This window comes from Triturus cristatus, chromosome 4_1, assembly GCF_964204655.1.
Source record: "Triturus cristatus chromosome 4_1, aTriCri1.1, whole genome shotgun sequence".
In the NCBI taxonomy this organism is placed as follows: Eukaryota; Metazoa; Chordata; class Amphibia; order Caudata; family Salamandridae; genus Triturus; species Triturus cristatus.
This window is the reverse complement of record NC_140585.1, coordinates 1,133,331,388-1,133,355,097: the sequence shown is the minus strand read 5'-3', so window position 1 is coordinate 1,133,355,097 and position 23,710 is coordinate 1,133,331,388. Positions and strand designations below refer to the sequence as shown.

The 23,710-nt window shown below is 43.6% G+C and overlaps 1 protein-coding gene across 2 annotated transcripts in view; it reads left to right on the top strand.

The window, feature by feature from the left end:
• The window catches only part of IQUB (IQ motif and ubiquitin domain containing), a 339,995-nt gene that overhangs the window by 66,418 nt on the left and 249,867 nt on the right, over positions 1–23,710 (top strand). For both annotated transcript variants that reach the window (XM_085654193.1, XM_085654194.1), the window contains one exon: positions 2,482–3,227. In XM_085654193.1, the coding sequence (XP_085510319.1) occupies positions 2,486–3,227 (742 nt within the window). In that variant the 5' untranslated portion in view covers positions 2,482–2,485. The remainder of the gene's footprint in view (positions 1–2,481; positions 3,228–23,710) is intronic.

Sequence of the window (23,710 nt, the reverse complement as noted above, 5' to 3'; positions counted from 1 at the left end):
GCAGCCCAAATCAAGATAAAGAGGCATCAGTGGAGCCGATGATGGAAGACATAATAAAGCTCTCACAAACTTGTTTTGCGCTGCAGTCAGAGGTGTTAGATCTTCAAAGCCCCCCAGCTCCGCCCCATATAGTACAGAGGTACTAATTTTAGTTTCATATATCTTTATGGCAGGAGCCACTGATTTTTTATGGGAGAGTCTCTGTTCCTTCATAAGGACTCCTGTCAATTGGGCATGTTTGAGAACCAACTTATCGATCTGGGATTTCCAGTTCAATTTCCTGTCTAGGGTGATTCCCAGATACGTAAAAACATCGGTCTGTTCTAGCTGGACATTATTCATGAAGACACTCCCTTTAATGGCCTTGCGATTATGGAGGACCATAAACTTGGTCTTCTCCACATTTACCTCAAGGTCATGATTGTGGCAGAACTCCTCGAACCTGGTAAGGGCTGTCTGCAGCCCTCTCTGGGTCTTAGATAATATCCCAGTATCGTCCGCAAACATTAACAGGGGTATCTTCAAGCCAGCTAGGGTGGGGGCATCTGTTGGGTGATTTGAGTAATATTCCACGGCCCTGTTGATGAAGAGGGAGAACAGGGTCGGGGCAAGGACACACCCCTGGTGAACCCCTTTAGCAATTGGGAACTTGTTCGTAACCAATTTGACTATGTCGTGCTGGCAGGCAACAGTCCTCAGCAGCAATGCCACACTGTACCTAAGCTGTTTGTGTAGTTAGTGTAAATGTAAGTAGGTTCCCCCTTCCGAATACTCATTTTTTTTTTTTATTGCTTAGCATTCTTGCAGCATATTTACACAAACTAAGTGTTTTTATGAAATACCATTGGATATAAAACTAAGTGTATTAGAACACTTTTATATATTCTAACTAATTAGAAGTTTCTGCTTCATTGTGGATTATAGTAGTTTCACACATTTGTGAGAATCATGCATATCCCAGATTTTAACAATTCACTTCAGAATCTAATGGCCATATGTTCGAAGCATTTTTGCGGTTGGAAACTCCACCTGCAAAAATGCTCTTACATATGTTATATTTATAAAGGAACAACGGTCCCTTTCAAAATAGGTCCTACAAAGCAATAATACACATAGATACAAAATCTATGTTTGTGAATTTCAAATGGAATATATGAGTTTATTAAATCAAAAATTGAGTAAAAAAGGCCATAGAAGTAGGACTAGTTACAACGACAAAGGAAGTCAATATAACTTCAGAAATTAGGCATTGCACATCATGTGGCTTAGATACAAACAATAGTTAAGCCACAAATACATAGTACCTTTGCTCATATCAAAATTAGTTAAGTAAACAGGTGGAGTCAAAGTACTCAAGTTTACGACATTTCGATCCCATAACAGAATAGGGGGATCATCATCAGGATACAACTGGTCATGCCTGACAAAAAATGCCTGCATGCCACAGGGGGCATAAACTATGTCAAGTGCTGCCTTTAAAGAATTTCCAAAGGGGACCTGATCTAAATACAAATAAAACGTTCACAATAGTAGGGCGGGGTAACCAATTTCCAGATCGCCGAGATATGGTATCTAGTGATATTGGTAACACGATCAAAGGCCCGAAGATTGTAGCAAAATTAGAATCTAGATAGGAGATAGCCGAAACGCAAAAGTTTCCCGGGAGACTATCACGGGCCGTTTCTGGCTCCTTCTAAGCGCCATCAATTGTTGCGCCCATGCTTAGCGGTAAGTATTTGTGAGACAATTCCTACCACTTCTGAATCCTTGACTCCACCTGTTTACTTAACTAATTTTGATATGATCAAAGGTACTGTGTATTTGTGGCTTAATTATTGCTTTTACTTTAGCCACATGATGTGCAATGCCTGAGTTCTGAAGTTCTAGTGACTTCCTTTTTCGTTGTATATAGTCAAACTTCTATGGCCTTTTTACTTTGAAATTAAACAACGTAGATATCATTAATTTGAGCTATGAATCATGCAGCATGAAAACCACTGCCTACTCTTCAAAAATGAAACTTTAAAGTATCATTTTTTTCTTTTTAAACACATCCTGTTTTCCTTCAAGGAAAACGGGTGGCATTAAAAAATTATTGCTTTATTAACAAGCAATCACAGTAGTCCGGTAGCCACTGACCTCAACAGGCCGCCATCCCTGTGATAGCTGTGATTCCTAATGGGTGGCAAATTGCGACTTACCTCATTAATATTCATGTGTTAGGTCAATTTGAGCACCATTAGGAATCGCTATCTAAAATTTGTACGTTTTCTTACATTAGGAATTACAATTTCCAAATTGCAATTCGGTAAGAATCGCAATTAAAAACATCACAATTATACATATTAAAAATTAAACAAACGGCCTTAAATTATTTTCCTCAGCATGTATCGTGCGTTAAGCACAATTCTGTAACAGTGCATTGTGGTGGACAGTGTGGTCTATTTGCTTATGGTTGTTTATTTGTTTTATTCATTTAAGGTGCATGGAGAATCCAGGAACACTATCTTCAAGTAACCCAAAAATGGACGAAGAGGCCGTGGAGGAAGAGCCTACATTAGTGGCTGAAACATCTAACACAATTGTTAATGAGAAAACAGAAGTCCAGGCAGAACTTGCACAAGAACCAAGTATTGATGAGGAGCCAGAACAGGAACAGCAACACATAGATCCAAATGATGCATCCCAGCAGCAAGAAGAACCAAGCACACAACATGAACCTAGTTTTGCAGAGGGCGGATTAACATATGACGATCAGGAACCAACCCAAGAAGAAATGGAGCAACCAAGTGCAGCACAAGAAGAACCTCTGGTGCAACAGGAAGAACCAGATATGCCCCAGGAATCTCTTGTTGCAGCTGAACCTATTCAATCGGATGATCAGGAACCGACCTCAGGAGAAATTGAGAAACAAAGTACAAGCCAAGAAGAAGTCCCTGAGCAACAGGAGAAACTAAGTGGTGACCAAGACACAGTGACCGAAGAGCAGGTTGCAGGCCACGAACTGGAAGTGACCATAGAGCAGCATCGTGATGACCGAGAAAAGTCTGTCCCAGAACTGGGGCAGGTCCTAGATAAAGAACAACAAACATTTGCATTTGAAGAGCAAGATCTTGCTGGTGATATGATTGCACACTCTTCACCGGATGAGAGAAGGCGAACGCAGGCAAAGTTGTCTTTTCAGAAGACCTTGTCTTCAGATGACATGAACAATGCCACTGCAACAGGTATTTGCCTTTTCCATGTCTTTCTCTTTTTAGTGAGCGTTACTTCCCGTTTAAAGATTATTGCTCATTTTGAGGAAGGTGAGCCACATCACCTGTGAACACCCTTGAACACGCTTAGTAGTGCTGGAGCGCATAGAATTGATAAGCATATACCTTTTACTTATTTTTACACATTGATTAAAACATTCTCACCACTTTAATAATTGTGCTGATGCAATTATCACCAATATGAGTTCTCAAATGTTTCTTCCTGTTGCTTTTCGAGGCAAATAGATCTTCACATGTTCTTTTTCCAACAACGGTCATAACATTTTTAGTTTTTCAGTGCCACACTGTGTAACACCCAACATAGGCAGAACTGAATATATTAATTTGCACACATACACATTTTAATGTTTGCTTCAGGGATGGTGCTGAATGATAGGACATGGTGGTGGAAGCATAGAGATGGCTAAACACTGCCTGCCTGAATGGGCAGCCTCAATGGATCAAATGACCATATGATTTGAGCCTGGGATCAAGGATGCACACAGGATGTTGTGGCTTTAGACTTCAGAAAGACCTTGACAATGCTTCATTGCTTGTTTGCTGTTAAATGAGTTGTCCTAGGTGGTAATTGCATGTATTACAAGACATTAGTCTCAAGCTCACTATGATATAGGGCTAGAGGTGCACTTCAAAGTTGAGACCCATTAAAGCCAAAAAAGGACTTGGACAGCTTGTGTTCCTATTCATAGGGGTAATAACCTGACAGGATGGGTTGCTTTGCCTGTTTTGCATGAGAGCTAAGCCTAACTGGCATATGATTGGCCCCTCTTTCTCTAAAGGTACAGATACGCTAAAAAATTATAAGATTGATGGAATGAATACTTACCTGAATAATAAAGTTTGATTGAAGCTTTTCATCCATTCCTTTTTTGCTGTCTAAATATTTTGGTATGTTCAGCCCACATCAGCCATGATCAGCACCATGTGTTCTTCAATTTAATATGTAAGGCAGTCTTGTTCCTGCATTGTAAGGTGTAGCTGAGAAGGTATTCATGATTGAGGTTGGTGGAGGTGTGCCTTCATATCTGTCAGACAATATGCTACTGCTTTTTTTTTTTGGACGCCACGCTGTTTTTCTGTGATATCGACTACATTATTTTGATATCCCAGAGGGTCCTTTAAGAGCTTGCTGCCCTTGATGCTTCCTCCCCTGCTTCTATTGGACACAGCAATGTAAAACCGAGTCCTTAGACTAAACAACCTTAATTTAAAGTCATATTCTGTATCTCAAGGTGTTGACGGTATTTCTAAAGACAACTGCTATTGGATTTCATTGGGCACATCATACAATACGTCTGTATGCACAGGTACGTTTTCAGCAGGCCGCAGAACAGGAATAATGGGAAATGGGTAGTAAAAGTTTCCCTTTCTTCTCCCTGCTCTTGGGGTTTGGTAAAGACCTTTTCAGATCAGTAAACTTCGCAATAGTGGAATAAGGAATACTCTTTGTTTGCTTGACTTTAATTTCTAAGCTGCGTGATTCATAGCTCAAATTAATTGACAGATTCTATCTTCATCATCATTTGCCGCAAATGGTAGAAACCTCTTGACCAAAGGAATAGGAAACATGTTCCTCTGGGAAAGGAGCAAAATGGGATATTGATACTCCTTCTGGGTTTGAGAGATCTAAAAACATTCCTTGTAATAGAAAGATGTGCGATGCTTATTTAGATTCCCAGGACTCCTGTAACTAGAGATGTAAACTGGTTTTGTGCCTTGATCTGAAAGACGCAGTCTTCCACACCACAAAGAGGAGAAATCCATACAATTTCTTGATTATCAAAGTAAGGTTCAAACAGCTAATATTTAGGTCAAACCCTTGAGACTCTGCTCAGCTCCAGCTGACATGGCACCTTTCCCTTGATGGATTTCCCAGGTTTTTAGTAGAGATTGCCATGGCGTCCTTATGTCCATTTACCTGACTCACTGGAAGCCTGAGTGTACAGCAGAAGGCCTTCTAGCATTTTCTGTCCTCTGAGATTCTCATTTCTCTCCCAGATTGTGAAACCCATATGTCACTGGAATTGACATGAACCCCATGGAGGCCCAGTAACAAGAGCCTCTTTATGATCACCAAGTTTCGGCAATCCAGAGGCTGATACCCCTGCAATTCCCATCATTATTGGGAAGGATTTAAGTTTTCTTCCTCTTTTTAGGTCTCGCCTAGCTAACGCAGCGCATGCGCTGATTTCGCCTTGGCGAGACTATGGTTGTCGGTTTTGCAAGCGAAGGGAGACAAACCATGTGCATGCACAGACAGGCGATGTGCACGCGCATGTCATCTCCTCTCTGTTTAACAGGCTCTCAGCACGCGATTAATTTTTTCAGTTCGAAGAACAGAAACAGAAACAAAGACGGAATTGGGAGAAAGAGGGCACTGACAATGACATTTCAGAGCGGCGATGTGTTCCTGTGCGATGGATATGAGTGTGTTCAAACGGTGAGTAATTTTACCGAATTCCAGTTGTGCACACATGAAAAACAGAGCTGGATTTGTTGTTAAATAAAGTGTGCATTACCCTCATTCGCTTTTCTGTGCTCAGATCTCAGTCGAGCCCTTTCTCTTCTTCGTTTGCTGATTAACCAGACAGATTGTCACAAGAAGAAGCACTCCCTGAGCTGTGAATACGTAGTGCTTTCACCTGATATTGTCCGATTACATTACATTAGGCCACACCTGCTTGCCTATCCCGCATAGCTATAGCGCAAACTTGAACCAAGGGCATTCTAGCGCTTCACACGGAAATCAGCTCCCCTTACACAACAGTTTTTAAGTACAGTGTAACGAAGCGATTTGCACGGAATCACAAGATGCTGCGCCTGAGCCGAGATTCTAACCTAGTTACCCAGTTCTAACATCCGCACCCCTAGCCGCAACGGGTGTGATATTAGGAGATTTGTCATAAGAAGAAGCACTCCCTGAGCTGTGAATACGTAGTGCTTTCACCTGATATTGTCCGATTACATTACATTAGGCCACACCCGCTTGCCTGTCCCCCATAATTATAGCGCAAACTTGAACCAAGAGCATTATAGCTCTTCACACGGAAATCAGCTCCCCTTACACAACAGTTTTTAAGCACAGTGTAATGAACTCACTGCAACCACAGCATCACTCGGGGCCACCACAGCATCACTCGGGGCCACCACAGCATCACTCAGGGCCACCACAGCATCACTCAGCACCACAACAGCATCACTCAGCACCACCACAGCATCACTCAGCACCACCACAGCATCACTCAGGGCCACCACAGCATCACTCAGCGCCACAACAATAGCACTCAGTACCACCACAGCATCACTCAGCACCACCACAGCATCACTCAGCGCTACCACAGCATCACTCAGCGCCACCACAGCATCACTCAGAGCCACCACAGCATCACTCAGCACCACCACAGCATCACTCAGCACCACATCAGTATCACTCAGCATAGCCATTGCACTAGTACACCATCACATTATCATCACTCAGCAAGACCTGAGTATCATTCAGCATCACCTCAGCATCGTCTCCGCACCAGTCACCACCACCACTACCACCTCAGCATCCCTCAGCCTGCTCTTGGAATCTGGCACCTGTTGATTCTCCCCTAGCGTCTGGCCGCTGCTAGTGTTATGATACAGGTACTGGTTCCCAACCTTAATCCTCCGATTGTTTATGCCCCCTCAAAAAAAAGCTTTAACAAACAGCCATTGGAATAGGCAGAAATAAGTTGCCAGCATTGCAAGAACAAAAGAAAACTAAGGACATTTTTTATTGTAAATACTTTTTTAGGTCTCGGCTAGCGAACGCAGCGCATGCGCTGCTTTCGCCTTGGCGAGACTATTGTTGTCGGTTTTCCTAGCGAAGGGAGACAAACCATGTGCGCGCACGGACAGGCGATGTGCACGCGCATGGCGTCTCCTCTCTGTTTTACAGGCTCTCAGTGGCGCTTCATTTTTTCAGTTCGAAAAACAGAAACAAAGACGGAATTGGGAGAAAGAGGGCACTGACAATGACGTTTCAGAGCGGCGACGTGTTCCTGTGCGAGGGATATGAGTGTGTTCAAACGGTGAGTAATTTTACCGAATTCCAGTTGTGCAAACATGAAAAACATAGCTGGATTTGTTGTTAAATAAAGTGCGCTTTACCCTCATTCGCTTTTCTGTGCTCAGATCTCAGACGAGCCCTTTCTCTTCTTCGTTTGCTGATTAACCAGACACACCCCCCTGCCCCCATACACTCCCTTCTATTCCAGAACTTTTAAGCTTCCCAGATCCACTCCTTCTGTACAAGTCTTAAGCTTTACGTTTTTGGGTCTTGTGGTTTTCATTTTATAATGGGATTATAGTGGCACAGTTAGGTCTCGCATTAGTGAAAATTAGAACAGTTGTTGTTGCATTATTATTTGCAACGCTAAAAGCTCTAACTCTAACTGATGCGAGACCTGTTGCATTGCAAATGCTTGTTTCCTTTTTGCAGGGGGTGCCATTTGCAGCTGGTGTTAATATACTACAAGAGAGCATCACTTCTGACTCCTCAAAGAGTGTCCTTATTGGAGCAGGGCTGCATTCAGATGGCACAGTATATGTTACCCCCGCGGCGCGGGGGCGGCGGCGGCGCTGTGCTCGTGACGAGCCCAGCTCGTCATGAGGCACAGTGGAGCTGTGCTCATGACGAGCTGAGCTCTTCACGACTCCGCCCACTAATTGATTTTCCCGCACAGGCGGGGAATCAATCGCGCGTGGGCGGAGCACGACCGTTATGACGAGACCCGCTCCTCATAAGCACAGCTCCACTGTGCCTCATGACGAGCTGGCCTCGTCATAAGCACACAACGGGTTAAGTCACCGATCACCGAAATGTCCCTTTAGTCAGGCTCCGACCATGATGCACTCATGTGCATGTACGTTTGTCGCAGTTCTCTTGCTGAGAACTCCGTGTTACTCTGACTAACTAATCCTTAAATTTATCATATCATATTTTGATTTCTTAGCCTTCCTATCTGGCTTAAATCCTGACCCCCTCAATCTCATTGGCTGCTCAATGAGTCTTTACTCTTTGCTGTTTCTCCAGCTGCCACCTGCTCTTCACCTAATACTCAACAACTTAATTCTCTCTCAGAATCAAGTGCGGAAGTGACAGTCAGCAGTTACATTTTGCTTCCCAGTTACATAGTCTACCATGAATTGGAAGTTCAGTAATTCAAACAACTCTCCTCCAATATGGGCTATAGCCATATCTGCACCCTTCATTGTCATAAAAGTGTCCTAAGAATTGTGATCAGATTTGATTGTGTAGATAATTCTGCACAAGACATCCTGATGCACTTGGAACTCCTTTAAACTACCAGAACCATCTCTGTGAATTAAAAAAATATCTTCTCTATGGTTCCCTCAGAGTATCAGAGACTAATGTAACAATGACTATCTTTTCTGCTTGTACTCCACTTAAAATTGCTTTAGCCCTTTTTCACATACATAAAAGTCTAGCCCTTGATCTCTAATTAGTTATGTTTCTTCAGGTCTCAAGAGGTATCTGTCAACCCACGGGTCTGTCGAGATTATTCATATTCTCGTGTGGTGGTGAATGGGCATAACCCAGAAGGACAGGTTCTTCACTATTTGATCTTTTATAGCTTCATTTCCAGTTTAAATATTTCTTGTCCTCAGACTAAAAAAAAAATTCTATTGCAAATTTTGAACTAAAATGACATTTTATTTTCTAAACCGTCCATTCACACCATTTTCTATTGTCTGGAGATCCTGTGTTCTCCCATACTGCGCAGCACATTCATACAGTTGATTCATGAGATTCTAGCCTTAACCTACAATGGACTATGGAGCCGGATGCCTGACAATAATGAGCATATGGAAATGACTTGAAGTATTTCCGGGTTCAGGGGAAGCTAAGAGTTGGAAATCCCCATAAGATTCCTCACACCATTTACTTGAAAACAAAGAATCAGAATGATAACCTTTAATGGCATACTCCCAAGCCTCCAGAAGGGAGATTTTTGTTTGCTTTAATATTCACATATCCATATCCCTGCCCACAAACAATAGTTTTTCCTGTTTAACTCTGCAGCCCCAAATCAGCCCATTGGTTGTTCACAAAATGTCTGGTGTCAATAGCTGTCCGTCTTAGCAGATAAGGTCTGCACATGTACCATTACATCGATCAATGGCCAGTATAGGTTTTCACATAATTGTAAATCTAAATGGTGGAATAAGGTATGGGCTAGAGCCCGGCTGCTGGAGAGGAATGATAAACATTTTTTTACTTTCAGCGGAAAAAGTTCTTAAGTAGGGCCTAGAAAATTAAGTGTGATTGTTGCTCGTGTTTTTTTCATTTAACTGAGGAATCTCAGTCTGGTGTGTGAAGAGAGTCAAATGAACTTGTGAATTTATAAAGGAAACCCATTTTGTATAACTATGTTTCAAGATTTGTAACTCACTTACTGAGTTGACTTGGACTAGAACACACTTTACAAAGGAATCTCCACGCTCCTACTGAAGAGACTGCAGACCATACAGAATGAAGCGGCTCGGCTCAACCTCGATCTCCCCAGATGGACCCAGCTCACCCCCCACCTCAGGAAGCTCCACTTGCTCCCCCGAATCAGAAGAGATGTCAATTCAAGATGTTGATCCACACCTACAAAGCTCTGCACAATCAGGGACTAGCTTGCACCAACCACCGCATGAACTTCCACCAGCCCCCTCGACTCCTGCACTCGGCCTCCCTCTGCCTGGCACGCACCTCCTGCACCCGCTGAAGCAACAGTGGAGGACACTCCTTCTCCTACCTTGCTGCAAAGACCTGGAACAACCTTTGAATGCATCTCACGACCTCAACTTCTCTTCAGGAATTCAGGAAAGGACTCAAGACCTGGCTGTTCAACTGAACCCACCAGGAAGCAGCAGAGCTCACAGCGCCAGGATACCCTCACAGGCAATTAGCCGTGCTTCACATAGCCTGATTAACTATTACTCTAACCCCCTCTATCTAGACAATCAATTCACCTACCGCCTGGGTCAGCTCGCCTTACTCTTGATAAGATAGAGAAACTGACAGTCTGAAAGGTGGACATGGTAGGAGGCGGAACCGGACAGCAGCTGGGGTGAGAATACCTCAAGGCTTTGTTTTGTTCCTTTCTAACTCCCTTAGCTTGCCCTGCATGCGTGGGCCATTTCTTTTTGGCTGTCAAGAAGCAAACACCCGCTTTGGGAGGTCGGCTGTTTCTTGAAAACAAAAAAAGTTTGCAAATGGTTGCTTTAAACATGGCTCCTGCGTGGCAAGCTTCACTGCTGTGAAAGGAGATGCCACAGTTCCAGCTCCTTTCACAGCAGACAGCCAAATGGTAGTCCTCTAGATATGGCTGGTGGGTCTTTTCCTGGGATGAGGAGGACATCCCTCTCCTGACCTGGTGGGAAGCCCTCCAAGGACTGAATAAAGTCCTAAGTCTAAATTAAATGTGTCCAATAGCGTTGGCAATTTAAAGGCCTTCTGTAAATATCTATGTTCCTAGCAGCAGTTCCACCAGGCAAGGAATACCAAAAGCTGGAAAGCATGGACTGGAGAAACTCTGACAATAGGGCTGGATAAATGTTTTACGTTCCAAGGCCTCATGGTATGGACATCGAGAAGAACGGGTGGGAGATGGGCAAAGGGGTTGGGGCGAGCAGTGTAAACTGAAGCTAGGGCTTGTAGTTTGTTCATTTGTTTAAACTCTACGGAACCAGCACAAGTGATGTAGAGATGTTTTAACGTGACCACTGATGAAAATAATCCTCTCGTTGCACCTTTTGACAATGGCGACTTCCTGCTGCCCCCCCTTGGCTCTTCCACTGGATCATTTGCCAGGACAGTAGTTACTTAGTTCCATCAATGGTTATCAAGGGTGTTATGAGCTGTGATGCAAGCAAGGGAAGTGAGCCCATGGAATTTGGATGCAATGGGCCCCTAATGCTCTGGGTCCCGGTACGACTGCACCTGCAGCACTACAGATGGCTACACCGCTGACGTCGTGCGCTCCATGAAAATGCATTCCACTTATGCCGAGTGAAATGAATGTTTTTTCACTCTCCCGGTTTCCGAGAGTACAGCAAAGCTCTTGAAAATACATTTTCCCCAAATGTCCAAAGACTGGAGAAAAAAAGTAAATTATCTTGACCCTGAGTATTTGAGAGCCTGTCCCACGATTTTCATGGAATCATACAAATACGAGTACTTCCGGGAGCTTCAAAAGACAGTGGGACTTAGACGATTAGAATACCGGTAACGTACACCAGGTGCTTTGATTGTGACTAACTATGCGTAGGAAATGCTATAAAACCCCGTATTGAGCATTACCTGTACACGCTTCATCCGTTTTCTCTGTTGTTCCTACTGCTGTCGAGGGAGGGGGGCGGCGCTGCTCACTTTATTACCTCTGTTCTCTGCGCTGTGCTGCTTGCCAAGGTGCGTGCCTCGCCTCCCAAGCACCCTGCCTCAGGCAGACGACAAGGCTGTTTGTTTTCCTTCACACATAATCAGACAGCCAAAATCTATGAGCTGTGGTTCTGCAGCGCGTCTTGCTTGTAGTACGTGCCTGCAGACGGAAGCAACATATGTTCTTCTAACAGAGAAGGCTAAAGTGAAACAGACCCGAAATAGATCACACGTTCCAGTCTTCATTTTGTTGACATTGAGCCTGATATACAGATAGGAGGAAATTGGAAATCTCCCAATTTGGAGAGTAAATTCTAAATAGGGACTAGACTTGTGTTAAATTGCTCCCCACCGCAATTAGAATTTCCTCCAGAAATTGAAGGATTTGCAGTTATCAGAGAACTCGATTTAGATCATTGCCGTGGTCTGGGCAAAGTGGAAAGTGAGGTGGGATCTGACTACCCTTGCTGTCCTACATTTTGTGGCTTTGTACTGTATATGCCTGACATTTTTACCTTGTTATCCCAACTACTTGCCTTCCTTCTTCATAGCCACAAGGCCTCTCCAGGTTGCAAGCAGCATCGTTGTCTTTTCTTTTCCCTCCTCGTTGATTTCACTCCACTGTGGATCTCATGTCGAGTGCGACACCACCAGCCACTGCTGGCTTTTTAACGCATTGTTTTGTTGACCATGAAGATCATGTCAATGAGGAACATCTCAAAGAACACATTATTCACCAAACACAGAACACGTTTTGAAATTAAGACATAGGGTTAGATGAAGCCATCGCTCTCTAATCCAGCATGTCCATATTTTATGATAAATTGATGCATAGAGGGTGCAGGAAGGGGCACATGTATAAAGACTTTCATCCTATTTATATATCATGGTAAAGGTTGACGATTTGAGTTGACGACTGTTCTGACATATTCTCTGGTACGTTATCATGCCCTTCTTAGCAACCCTAATGAGGTCATAGGTCCGGTTTTCAACTGAAGGATTTGAACTAGACATGCTGACCTTTAAGACCTGAGCTCTATGAATTTCTTTCCGCCAGTAAAATTAAACTAATTTATTGAGTATTCTCAAAACATCAAGGAATCGTGGCTGGAATCCCACCCTTAGGCAGCTGCCATAGTTATTTCCAAGATCCCACATCAAGCTTTTAAAGCAATATGACCTTGCATTTTGAGGGGTTTGGAGTTTCGCTTTCCCATCAGATCAGGAGTGCCCAACATACATCCAGGAAAGCCAGATTCCTTCCTGATTTTCAGTATTTCCACTTAAAAAAATGGACACAGTCTCAATTGCACAGTGAGTGGTTATCCTGTAAATCTTGCATTGATCCGGCGCTCCTGTACCTCTAATAGACACCACTGAATTAGATGCAATGGTTTGAAACTGCCGGCATGCAGAGTACCAAGGATTACTGAAGGTGCTACACAATGCGAGGAGCCACTTAACAGCGGTGCACTTTGCTTCTCCCTGACGTTACAAACATTTATCACCTGTAAAAATAACCACTTTCTTTGTTCTTCTGCCACTCCCTCAATTCCCTCCTGAAAGCTGCAGCTTTTGGCTTTTTTCATATGTGCTTTCTCCTCAAATGTTTACCAGTGCTGAATTAGATTGACTTCTTTCTCCTCTTTTCTGTTTGCTTGCCATTCACAATCCACTGAGAGAGTACTCTTTCTTCTCTGACTAGTGGCACTCATACTATGGTGATGGAATGTACCTGCAGTCTACAATATGTTTGAAAGCACCAAGAACAGTGACTTAATGTATTCATAGTTAAAAATGTACCTAAATAATCTAGCTGTTTGTGACATATATATATATATATATATATTACCTACTGGCGGTCGCCAGTAGGTAGTTATAGTTAGGACCACGTTTCCATAGGAAATCCGCAACATTCTATTTTGAATAACTTTGGCGCCGGTCGACGAATCCTCGCGAATTTTTCAAAATAGGTGGGGCGCTACGCTCCGCTCCTTCCCTGAAAGTCTCGGGGGGATTCGTCAAGCGGGGGCTGAGATAAAAGGGGGGTCCCAAAACGCGTTTTTCCCATGCATTTTTCCATAGGACCTTTAGACAGGGCTACAGCCCGAACGGCTGAACAGAATTACTAGAAATTTGGCAGAGAGGTAGTCCTCAGGTCAAGGAAGTGCCTTTTGTAGGTTTGGTGTAAATCTGTTCAGTAGATTCTGAGAAAATAGCCTTTAAATCAATATATATATCTGAGCCAGCTTACGGTGCGCTTACGGTACGCTTACCGTACGCGTACGGTGGCGTGCGCGATTCTGATTGGCTCTTAGATCTTAGTAAACATTCGAATCGGCCGAAACCAGGAAGCGGCGGCCGCCATTTTCTCTCTCGCACTGAGAGTGATGTTTAAAATATAAAGCACAAAAACATGTAAAGGGGCTGTTTAGACAGCTCCCACACACATAGCAATGTTGAGGGAGTCCCCAAAGATCCCCCAAGGCCAAAAACGGAATTTTTATTTTTTCGCTATTTCGCCGATTACGCTTACCGTACGCGTACGGTAAAAAATTATAAAAAAAAAAAAATTATCCACACTCTCCCCACCCCGTGTGCAATTGGTGCCCGAAGGGCACCATTTGTGCATGGCTTATTAAAGATGAGTTAAACTAAAATATTTAAAAAAAAAATAATACCAAAAAAAATTATCCACACTCTCTCCACCCCGTGTGCAAATGGTGCCCGAAGGGCACCATTTGTGCATGGCTTATAACATATACGAAAAATTAAAATATTACCTTTCAAAACGAAGTGCATCATATGTCCTCCATGTGCGCACGGTGCGCGAAGCGCATCGTGCGTACATGGCCCATCTAGCGTAACGTGGGCACGCGGTGCGCTTAGCGCACCGCGTGCCCACCGTGCGTGCACGGCACTAACTGCGTAAATTTGGCGCGCGGTGCGCGAAGCGCACCGCGTGCTCACTCTGCGCGCACGGTGCGCGAAGCGCACAGTGCACGCACGGAACGAACTGCGTTAAGTGGGCGCGCACGCCACGAATGGCGTAAAGTAACTTTGCATTTAAAAAACCGTACAAATTCACTGAAAAAACCATAGGTTTCACACACGTTATAGTTAGGAATTAGCATTTAAAAAACCTTGCAAATTCACTGAAAAAACCATAGGTTTCACACATGTTATAGTTAGCGGAAATTTTACTGATAAAAAACCAATGAAATTCCCCCGTTATAGTTAGTGCAGGCAACTATAACTCACGCGACCGCAATCTTCTGCTGATGACATATGTGTCTTTATGAAAAAAAAATATTTGTAATATATGTATAGCTAAAAATGTATGGAAGAAGACATGGGCAAATAAGTGTCTAAATACAGTATTAGCATCAGCAGAGGATTGCGGTCGCGTGAGTTATAGTTGCCTGCACTAACTATAACGGGGGAATTTCATTGGTTTTTTATCAGTAAAATTTCCGCTAACTATAACATGTGTGAAACCTATGGTTTTTTCAGTGAATATATATATATATATATGTGTGTGTGTATATGTATATATAGATAGACAGATATACACACATACATACATTTGATATTTGATCACAGCTCCTTACGAAACCATTGATGAAGGATGTCGAAACTCCAGGGTGATTGTTGTGCAGCTTTATTAAAGTGCTTGTGTGCTACCTGTTCTTGTTCTACTTTCATGCCAGCTTTGGTGTAAATCGGTTTAGCTGCTTGGGTTGTAGGGGAATTTCTGATGGGAAATACACATTTTTTCACTTACCTATAATGTTAAGCTCCATAGCGCTGAAACACAGCTGACTGAAGTCACAAATTGAAAGTTGTATACAAATCCGTCCAGAGGATCAAAAGTTATAGGCAAATCAAAACAGGCTTTTTCAGTTGAAAGTGTGCCTTAAACATAATTATATTCACTTTAAAAAACATTGTTAAAGTGCAGTTATTGTTACGAGAAACCACTGAAATCCTCAAGTTATGGGTAGGACCACAATTCGTAACTCACACAATAGCCATGCAACCCGTAACACACACAGCAAATGCAGTGATCATAACTTCACCCGTAATGAAATAGATGGTGTAAATCATTTTACAGATGAGATTACATATCACATTACCATTAGCACTGTGACAGAGACGACTATGAGTGTAATGTCATATATTTGTTTGAGTATGTGTTGTTATTTAATTGCATAATGTTTTCAGTGTTAGAAATTGCCACAAATATTGTAAGATCACAAGCATTGCATTTGGTGTGCAAGTTATAGTTTGTATGGCTGTTGTGCAAGCTATGGATTGTGGTTCAAGTCATAATTTACTAATTTCAGTGGTTTTCAGTTATAATAACCATAACAGCATTTTAAATGTTCTGTGTTCTTTAGGAGAACCTCTAAGGTAATCTGTTATAACCAAAAAAACCTGCACTTCATTAGAACTTTAGGTTTTTTCCAGTGATTTTTTTAATGATTATATACCATGTGCAACATGATGTGACAAGGCTGCAACGTATAGAAACTGCTGACTCCATTTCTATGTCGACACCCCCTTTGGATATAGGGGCACAACAGTGTACAGCTAAATGTAAGGTATATATATATATATATGCACACACACATACATACACCTTCTATACACCTACAATATGGTGTGTTTCTGGTGATATATAATATTCAATAAAAAAAACAAAGATTAAAACTTAGTTCTAGTTAGGGGTGGGCAGAGTTGCACTATGCGGAATTCAGCGGAGTTGCAGAAAAATTCTGTGGACTGCCCGCGGGAACCTTCAGCGACTTGGGCATGCATCTTTATTAGCTGGAACGCATTGTGCTATTCAAGCCTCGTTTTGAGTCCGCAAGAGAAAGTGCAGCTCAGCTACTTGCTCCTTGACACGGACTAAAAACGAGGCTTGAACCACACAATGCGTTCCAGCTAAGAGACATGTTGTTTTCTCTGCCCATGCAGGCGCTGGATGGTAAGGGAAGACGGCCTGCAGGCCCTGAGGAGAAGCCACCACCTCGCTTGGCCCGAGGGGAGCAGAGAGCAGCCAGACTAGCCCCAACTGCTGAGACACTGTTGCAACATGAGCTCCATTGCATGTTCAAGGACTGCCTGGGCATACGGCACAGCTGGGAATTCCGGTGAACGGCGCCCCATGTCAAGAGGGTGCGGGAAGCTGCTTGTGGATACCCACGTGCCCAGAGGGTTGATGACTATCACCCAAGCGCCCTGGGGCGGTGCCGGGGCGGTGCCGCTTTGTTGCTTTGTGTCTGCTGAGCCGTTGACGGCAGGGACTACTAGTCCCCCTCCCCTCTCTGGATTACTTTAATCTCGGGCTCTGCTGCTGTAGGAGGTCGGACCTCTGGATCTCCTTCTCCCTGCTGGAGATGGGGGCCATGCAGAGCTTGGTGGTTCGACTGCGGTGCCCTTTCTCAGAAGTGTGATTCTGGATGATAGTGCTGTGACACCTGGTCCAGCCCTGGGACAGTACCGGCCGGCGGGGGGCCACCATCGGGCTGCACAGTCACTCGGCCAGCTCTGTGGCAGGTCTGGGTGTAGAACCTGCCTGGCCCTTTGGACTGTACGGCGGGTGGGTGACCAGGTAGTGGTCTGGAGGTGTCCAGGGCGCCCATGGTGGACCGGGACAGGCTGCTTTACCTGGGGCCCGAGCTTCGCTGGCCCACGCGTTGCTCCTGCACATCATTATGCGATGATTTGGCACCCACAAAGGTACATGCTTTTCTGCCTATCACTGAGAGGCCATGCAGCCGAAAGGGTAGGGTGGGTGTGTGTGAGGGTGTCATGATCTGAAGATTTTCTTACTGTTTTATTTCTTCTAATGTGTCATGGTGTGGGTCAATTTTCCCTCTTTCCCCTCTCAGCCTGGCGGTGAGAGGCCAACAAAGGGGTGCCGTAAATATTGCCCCCCCTTATGCCAAGCTCTGGAAGTGATTGTACAAAGCACGCTGCGGCCTTGGTGACCCGAGTCACAGTGAACAATGTGAGTTAGGTGGCTGCCGCCTTCTACCTCACCTAGCCATGCCTTTTGATTGGCAGGGAACATGGCATGGCACAATGTGATCCAGATATTTCTAATGATGGGCGGTGGGGGCAAACTCCGCTAAGTGGCAGAATCAGAGTTTTATGCTGAACTTCGCGCTCCATGCAGAGCGCGGAATCGCAAAATTCCTCAAAATCCGTATGCAGAGCGGAGTTAAATGCTCACCACTTGTTATAGTTAGAATAATGTTTTTTCCCCATACAAACCAAACGTAAACTACACAAACTTTAAATTCAAAAGGTATAGTTATAGCTTTCATTTGCAATTTATCTATCACCTTCAAATAACAAGTACTGCACCTCACTACACACTCTTTTCAGCTCGCTAACCAGACGACACTAACTATAACTTGCCACTCTGTCACACATTGTGTTGTAATGTTATGCAGTTTGAGAAGTTATAAGCGTCATTAAGAGTGCTATGATTTTGCATGCTGTAAGTGAAGTAGTATGCAAGGGTATAACCAGTTCCTGGGAGAGGCATGAGTTATTGTTAATGTAGTGTTGTTAGTGAGGTAACAAGACTGTGTTCGGAGGTGCACAACTTCTAGTAATTTGAAGGCAGTGTTTAAATTATAAATTGAAGTTATAATTATAACTTTACAATGTTTAATATTTGTGTATTTTATGTTGGGTTTGTACAGAAAGAATAAATAAAGTGTTTCTAATTATAAATTATTCTTAACCTTTGATTTTTTCATTGTATGTTAAATGTTTTTATCTTTTTAATTAAAATGTGTTTAAAATCCATACATTGGAGTGTTGTCCAATACAGGGAAGGAGAATGCCGTTGAGTCTAGTCTTATAGAGTGGAGTATTGTAGAGTGGGATAGAGTGGTGTGGTGTGGAGTTGAGTAGATTGGCGTGATGTTGCGTATAGTGGAGTAAATTGTTATACAGGGGAGTGGATTGATGTGTCATATAGTGGAGTGGAGTATCGTAGAGTGGAGCGGCGTATTGTTCAGTGGAGTGGCGTGTTGGACAGTCGCATTGAGTGTTGTACAGTAGACTGTCGTCATTTGGAGTGTTGTGAAATGGAGTGCGGTAGAGTGGACTGTCTGATTAGAGTGTCATAGAGATATAAAGTGACATAGAGTGTAGTGGCATGGAATGGAGTTCGGGGAGCACAGTGTCGTACTGTTTAGTGTTGTCGAGTGCAGTGTCATACAGTAAAGTGATGGTGTGAGGAACTGCCTCTTTCTGCATGTTGACCCCACGCTTTTGGACTGATGCTGGTTTTCCAGCTCTGAGAGTACACTGAGGCCAGCTAACCAGACCTTGTGCCAGTGCTCTTATCCTTGCAAAGTGTATGTCGAATTGGCCTTACCTATTTGGCAAGTGCTGACTTACTTCTAAGTCCCAGGTATATGGTACCCAGGGCATGTTAGACAGTGTCTGCCTAGGGCTGCAGCATTGTTTGTGCCACCCTGAGTGTGACAAAGGACAAGATGGCTCCCAGTCTGCCATTGCAGACTGGAAGAGCAGTGTTTGCACTGCTAGTTCGACTTTGCCATTTAAAACCAATGACAAAGCCACCACTCCCATAACCCTATATGTAACTCTCCTCTAAGGAAGGCCTATGGAGATGGAGCTGTCTGACTAGGAGCTATATATTGTTAAGTAAGACATATGAATTTTATATGTCTTAACAGCAAAACTCTCAAGTTTTTCATTTTGCTGGGGAAAGGTTAGTAGCCCCATTGGCTAACACAGGTTTACAGGCTGGCACCCCAGCCTGGCTATCTTCTAAATGGGACTACTTAACTGGGTACTGTAAGCTTTACAGTGTAAGGTATCAAATTAATCATGACAGTGAACCCAACCTGATGCCCAGGTCAAATTTAATATCACAATTAGAGTTAAGCAACCTTTAGAAAGTTGCAACACTGCACCCGGCTAGTCCAGTGCCCTCACAGAGGCCCTAGCACACAGATAACATTCTTCCCACCTGAGGAGACGTGTGAATTACTTCCAGGCTAAGGAACAAAGGCAGTTGCGGCAGATTGAGGTGTTACCTCCTCGCCCAGGAAGACTACTCGCGGTATTAGCCCAAAAGGTGAGCTTCAAGGGGAAAGCCGCCTTTGAATGACCTCCTGCGACACCACTCCCAGACAGGATTCCATTTGCGGCACACAAATTGGAGACCGGGACAGAGAGGGAAAACCCATCCCCAAACCGGTTTTCCCATAAGCGTGTAGCCCTCCAGTAGCCACACCTCTAGGGTGGGCTACCAAGCGCTTCACAACCAAGGAAAGGTTCCAACATTTTGAGAGTGGCTAGAATAGTGCACTCTGGGAACATAAGGTGACCGCTTAGTCCCCTCAGGACTCTTTCCCTGGATAAATATGGAACCACTGGTACCCTGCTCTTCAAATCACGTTGTATTTGAAGAACGGCATGAAGAAGGATGGCCCTGTTGCCTTTGAAACTCCTCAGAGAGAGGCTGCTCCATCGGCAGGCCAGCTACTGCAACAAAAACAATGAGGACTTTGTGGGACCTCATTATCTGTGGCCAAAGTTGCTACTCATCACCTGTGGACCGAGGACTCACCACAAAGACACCCCCTGTCGACCGCACCTCAACTGGACCAACCTTGAGCATCTTTTTGCCTGCCGCTTCAGTGTCAAGACCACTCCATTGTAGTCTATGGTGGTCGTCCTGAACTTGCCTTAAAAATGCTCTGGTGGCCAGGTAACTGTCCAAGGTATCCTCTCTGGTCCCCTAGACTTCCATCATGTCGGATTTGGTCACCCAAGCTGGGACGGAGCTGTCGAATTAACTCTTTCAAACTTTTCAAAAGTTTACTAGCTCTTGTCAGCCAATGCTTGTTACAGTTGCATTTAACTTATTTATATCTTCAAGAATCCGTATCTCCAGAACCTTCCAGTGGATTTTGATCATCAAGGTCTCTAAAAATTCATAAAAATACACTCTATTTTTATAAAATGTTATTGTGTCTTTTTCTTGCTGTGTGATTTTCTTATTTTGTTGTTTGATGCTGTTGAATTCTTTACACTAAGTTCCTTTGTCAAGCCTTGCTTCTTGAAGCCACTGCTACCCATGGTTGAGCAAAGGTGATACAAACAAGCCTGACTGTATTCCACGATAAGGCCCCACAGTCATATCATATAATACACCCAAATTCTCACAGGTGGAGAGTCTTGTACAGTGTAGTGTCGTACAGTGGAGTGTCATTATTTATGAGAATGCAGTGCATGGTTGAGTGGCGAGTTCTAGTTAGTGTTGACTGGTTAGCAAGCTGAAAAGAGTGTGTAATGAGGTGCACTACTTATAATATAAGGATAAATTGTAAATGAAAGCTATAATTATAACTTTAACATTTTTTAAATTTGTGTAGTTTAAGTTTGGTTTGTATGGGGTAAACCGTTTTCCTCACTTTAACAAAGTTTTAACCTTTGTATTTTTCAGTGAATTTCAATGTTTTAAAATTTTATATAACATTTTTACTAAAATGTGTAGTATTTTTATGTGGAGTGTCATAAAGTACAGTGGAGGAGAGTGTTGTAAAGTGTATTGTTGTAGAGTGGAGTATTTTAGAATGGAACAGAGTAGAGCAGAGTATAATGGAGTTGGAATATCACACAGTGTAGTAAAGTGTTATATAGTGTAGTGGCCTGGTGTATTATATAGTGGAGTCAAGTATTGTAGAGTGGAGCGGTGAGTTGAATAGTGGACTGGCAGGTCGTACAGTAGAGTAGGGTATTGTTGACTGTTACAGAGTAAAGTAGAGTGTTTTAGAGTTGAGTAGGGTGAATAGAGTGTTGTAGAGGGGAGTGTTGTGTCATATAGTTGGGTGGCATATAGTAGAGAGGAGTGGAGTGGCGTGACATGTCGTCAACTGTCATACAGTGTAGTACAGTGGCAAAGAGTGGATGGGTGTAGAGTGGCATATAGTGTCGTACAGGGTTGTAGAATGGAGTTGCATATAGGGGAGTAGAGTGTAGCATATTGGAGTGGGGTAAAGCAGAGTATGGTACAGTGGTCTAGATTGGGATAAAGTGTGGTAGAGTGGTAGAGTGGAGTATAGTGGAGTGGTGTACACTGGAGTGGGGTAGCATAGAGTAGAGTGGGGTGTCATAGAGTGGAGTGGCATGGCATAGACTATAGTGGAATGGAGTGCAGTAGAGTGGAGGAGCGTAGCACACGGCTGAATAAAGTATCATAAATTTGAGTAACATGTTGTACAGTGGAGTGGAGTGCCATGTCACACAGTATTGGAAAGTGTTGTAGACTACAGTAGAGTAGAGTGGCATACAGTCTAGTTGAGTTTTCTAGAGATAAGTGGTGTACAGTAAAGTCCTGTTGAGTGTGGTAGAATGGATTTGCATACAGTGTAATAGAATGCAATGGCATAGAGTGGAGTAAAGTGGAGTACTGTGTCATAGAGTAGAGTGAAGTGGGGTGCAGTGACATACAAAGGGTTGCGTACAGTGTTGTATACTGGACTAGAGTATCGTAGAGCAGCATAGAGTGGAGTAGAGTGTTGTGCAGTGGCATACAATACAGACCAGTGTGGTACAGTGGAATGTAGGGGTATAGACAGGGGAAAAGTGTCGAGAGTGGCAGAGTGTTGTAAGGTATTGTAGAGTGGGGTTGCATAGAGTACATTAGTGTGTCAAACAGTTGAGCTGCATAGATTGGTTTGTTCTACCAGGTCATAGAGTGAGGTAAAGTTTCGTACAGTGGATTAGAGTCGAGTGGAGTCGCATAACATAGCAGGGTGTGAAGTATAATAGAGTGTATTGGCTTTTTCGTAGAATAGAGTGGCAAGGAGTGAAGCGTAGCGACATAGCGTAGGTAACAAACTGTTAAAATATGGAAGTGGTGTCTCGAATAGTAGAGTGGAGTGCTGTGTTGTATAGAAAAGTGTTGTATGGTGGGGGAGAATATTGTACAATGGAGTGTACGGGCATAGAGTGGAGTGTAGACTTGCACAGTGAAGTGTACAGGTATAGAGTGGAGGAGAGTGTCATACAGTGGACTGGGTTAGAGTGGAGTGGCGTACTCTGAAGTGGCATAGAGTGGATTACCATACAGTGGAGTAGCATACAGTTGAATACCATACAGTGGAATATCGTACAATGAAGTGTAGAGAGTGGAGTGGCACTGAGTGGAATAGCGTAAAGTGGAGTAGTGTACAGTGGGGTGGTGTAGAGTGGAGTAGGGTATAATGGATTAGCATAGAGTGGAACGGTTTACATTGAAGTGGCGTAGTGTACAGTTAAGGAAACTGTTATAAATTGAAGTGGCATCTCATACAGTAGGGTAGAGTGCTGTATTGTACAGTGTTGGAAACTATCGTAGAGTGATGTACAATAGAGGATACAGGCATAGAGTTGAGTACAAATTTAGACAGTTGAATGTACGGGGATAGAGTGGAGTGGAGTACAGTCTAGTATTGTGGCTTAGAGTTTATTAGAGATTTGTAGAGTGGAGATATATAGAGTGGAGGAGAGTGTACTGGAGTGGCGTAGAGTGGAGTGGCATTTTGTGGAACAGCGTAGAGTGGAGTGGCGTTCAGTGGCATAGCATATGGTGGAGTAGGATACAGTGTGGAGAAGCATAGAACGGAGTGGCGCAGAGTGGAGCACTGTACAATAGAGTGGTACAGAGTGTAGTAGCAGACAGTGTAGTAGCGTACAGTGGAGTGGCATACAGTGGAGTTGTGTAGACTGGAGTGATGTACAGTGGAGTGGGTTAGAGTGTAATAAAATTCAGTAGAGTGGAGTGACGTCCAACTTAATAGCGTAGAATGGAATGATGTACAGTAGAGTGAGGTCGAGTGGAATCTCATACAGTAGAGTAGTGAGTATTGAAGTTGCGTACAGTATAATAGTGTAGAGTGGAGTGGCGTGCTGTGGAATAGCATAGAGTGGAGTACAGTGGAGGGACACAGAGTAGAATGTTGTTGATTGGCAT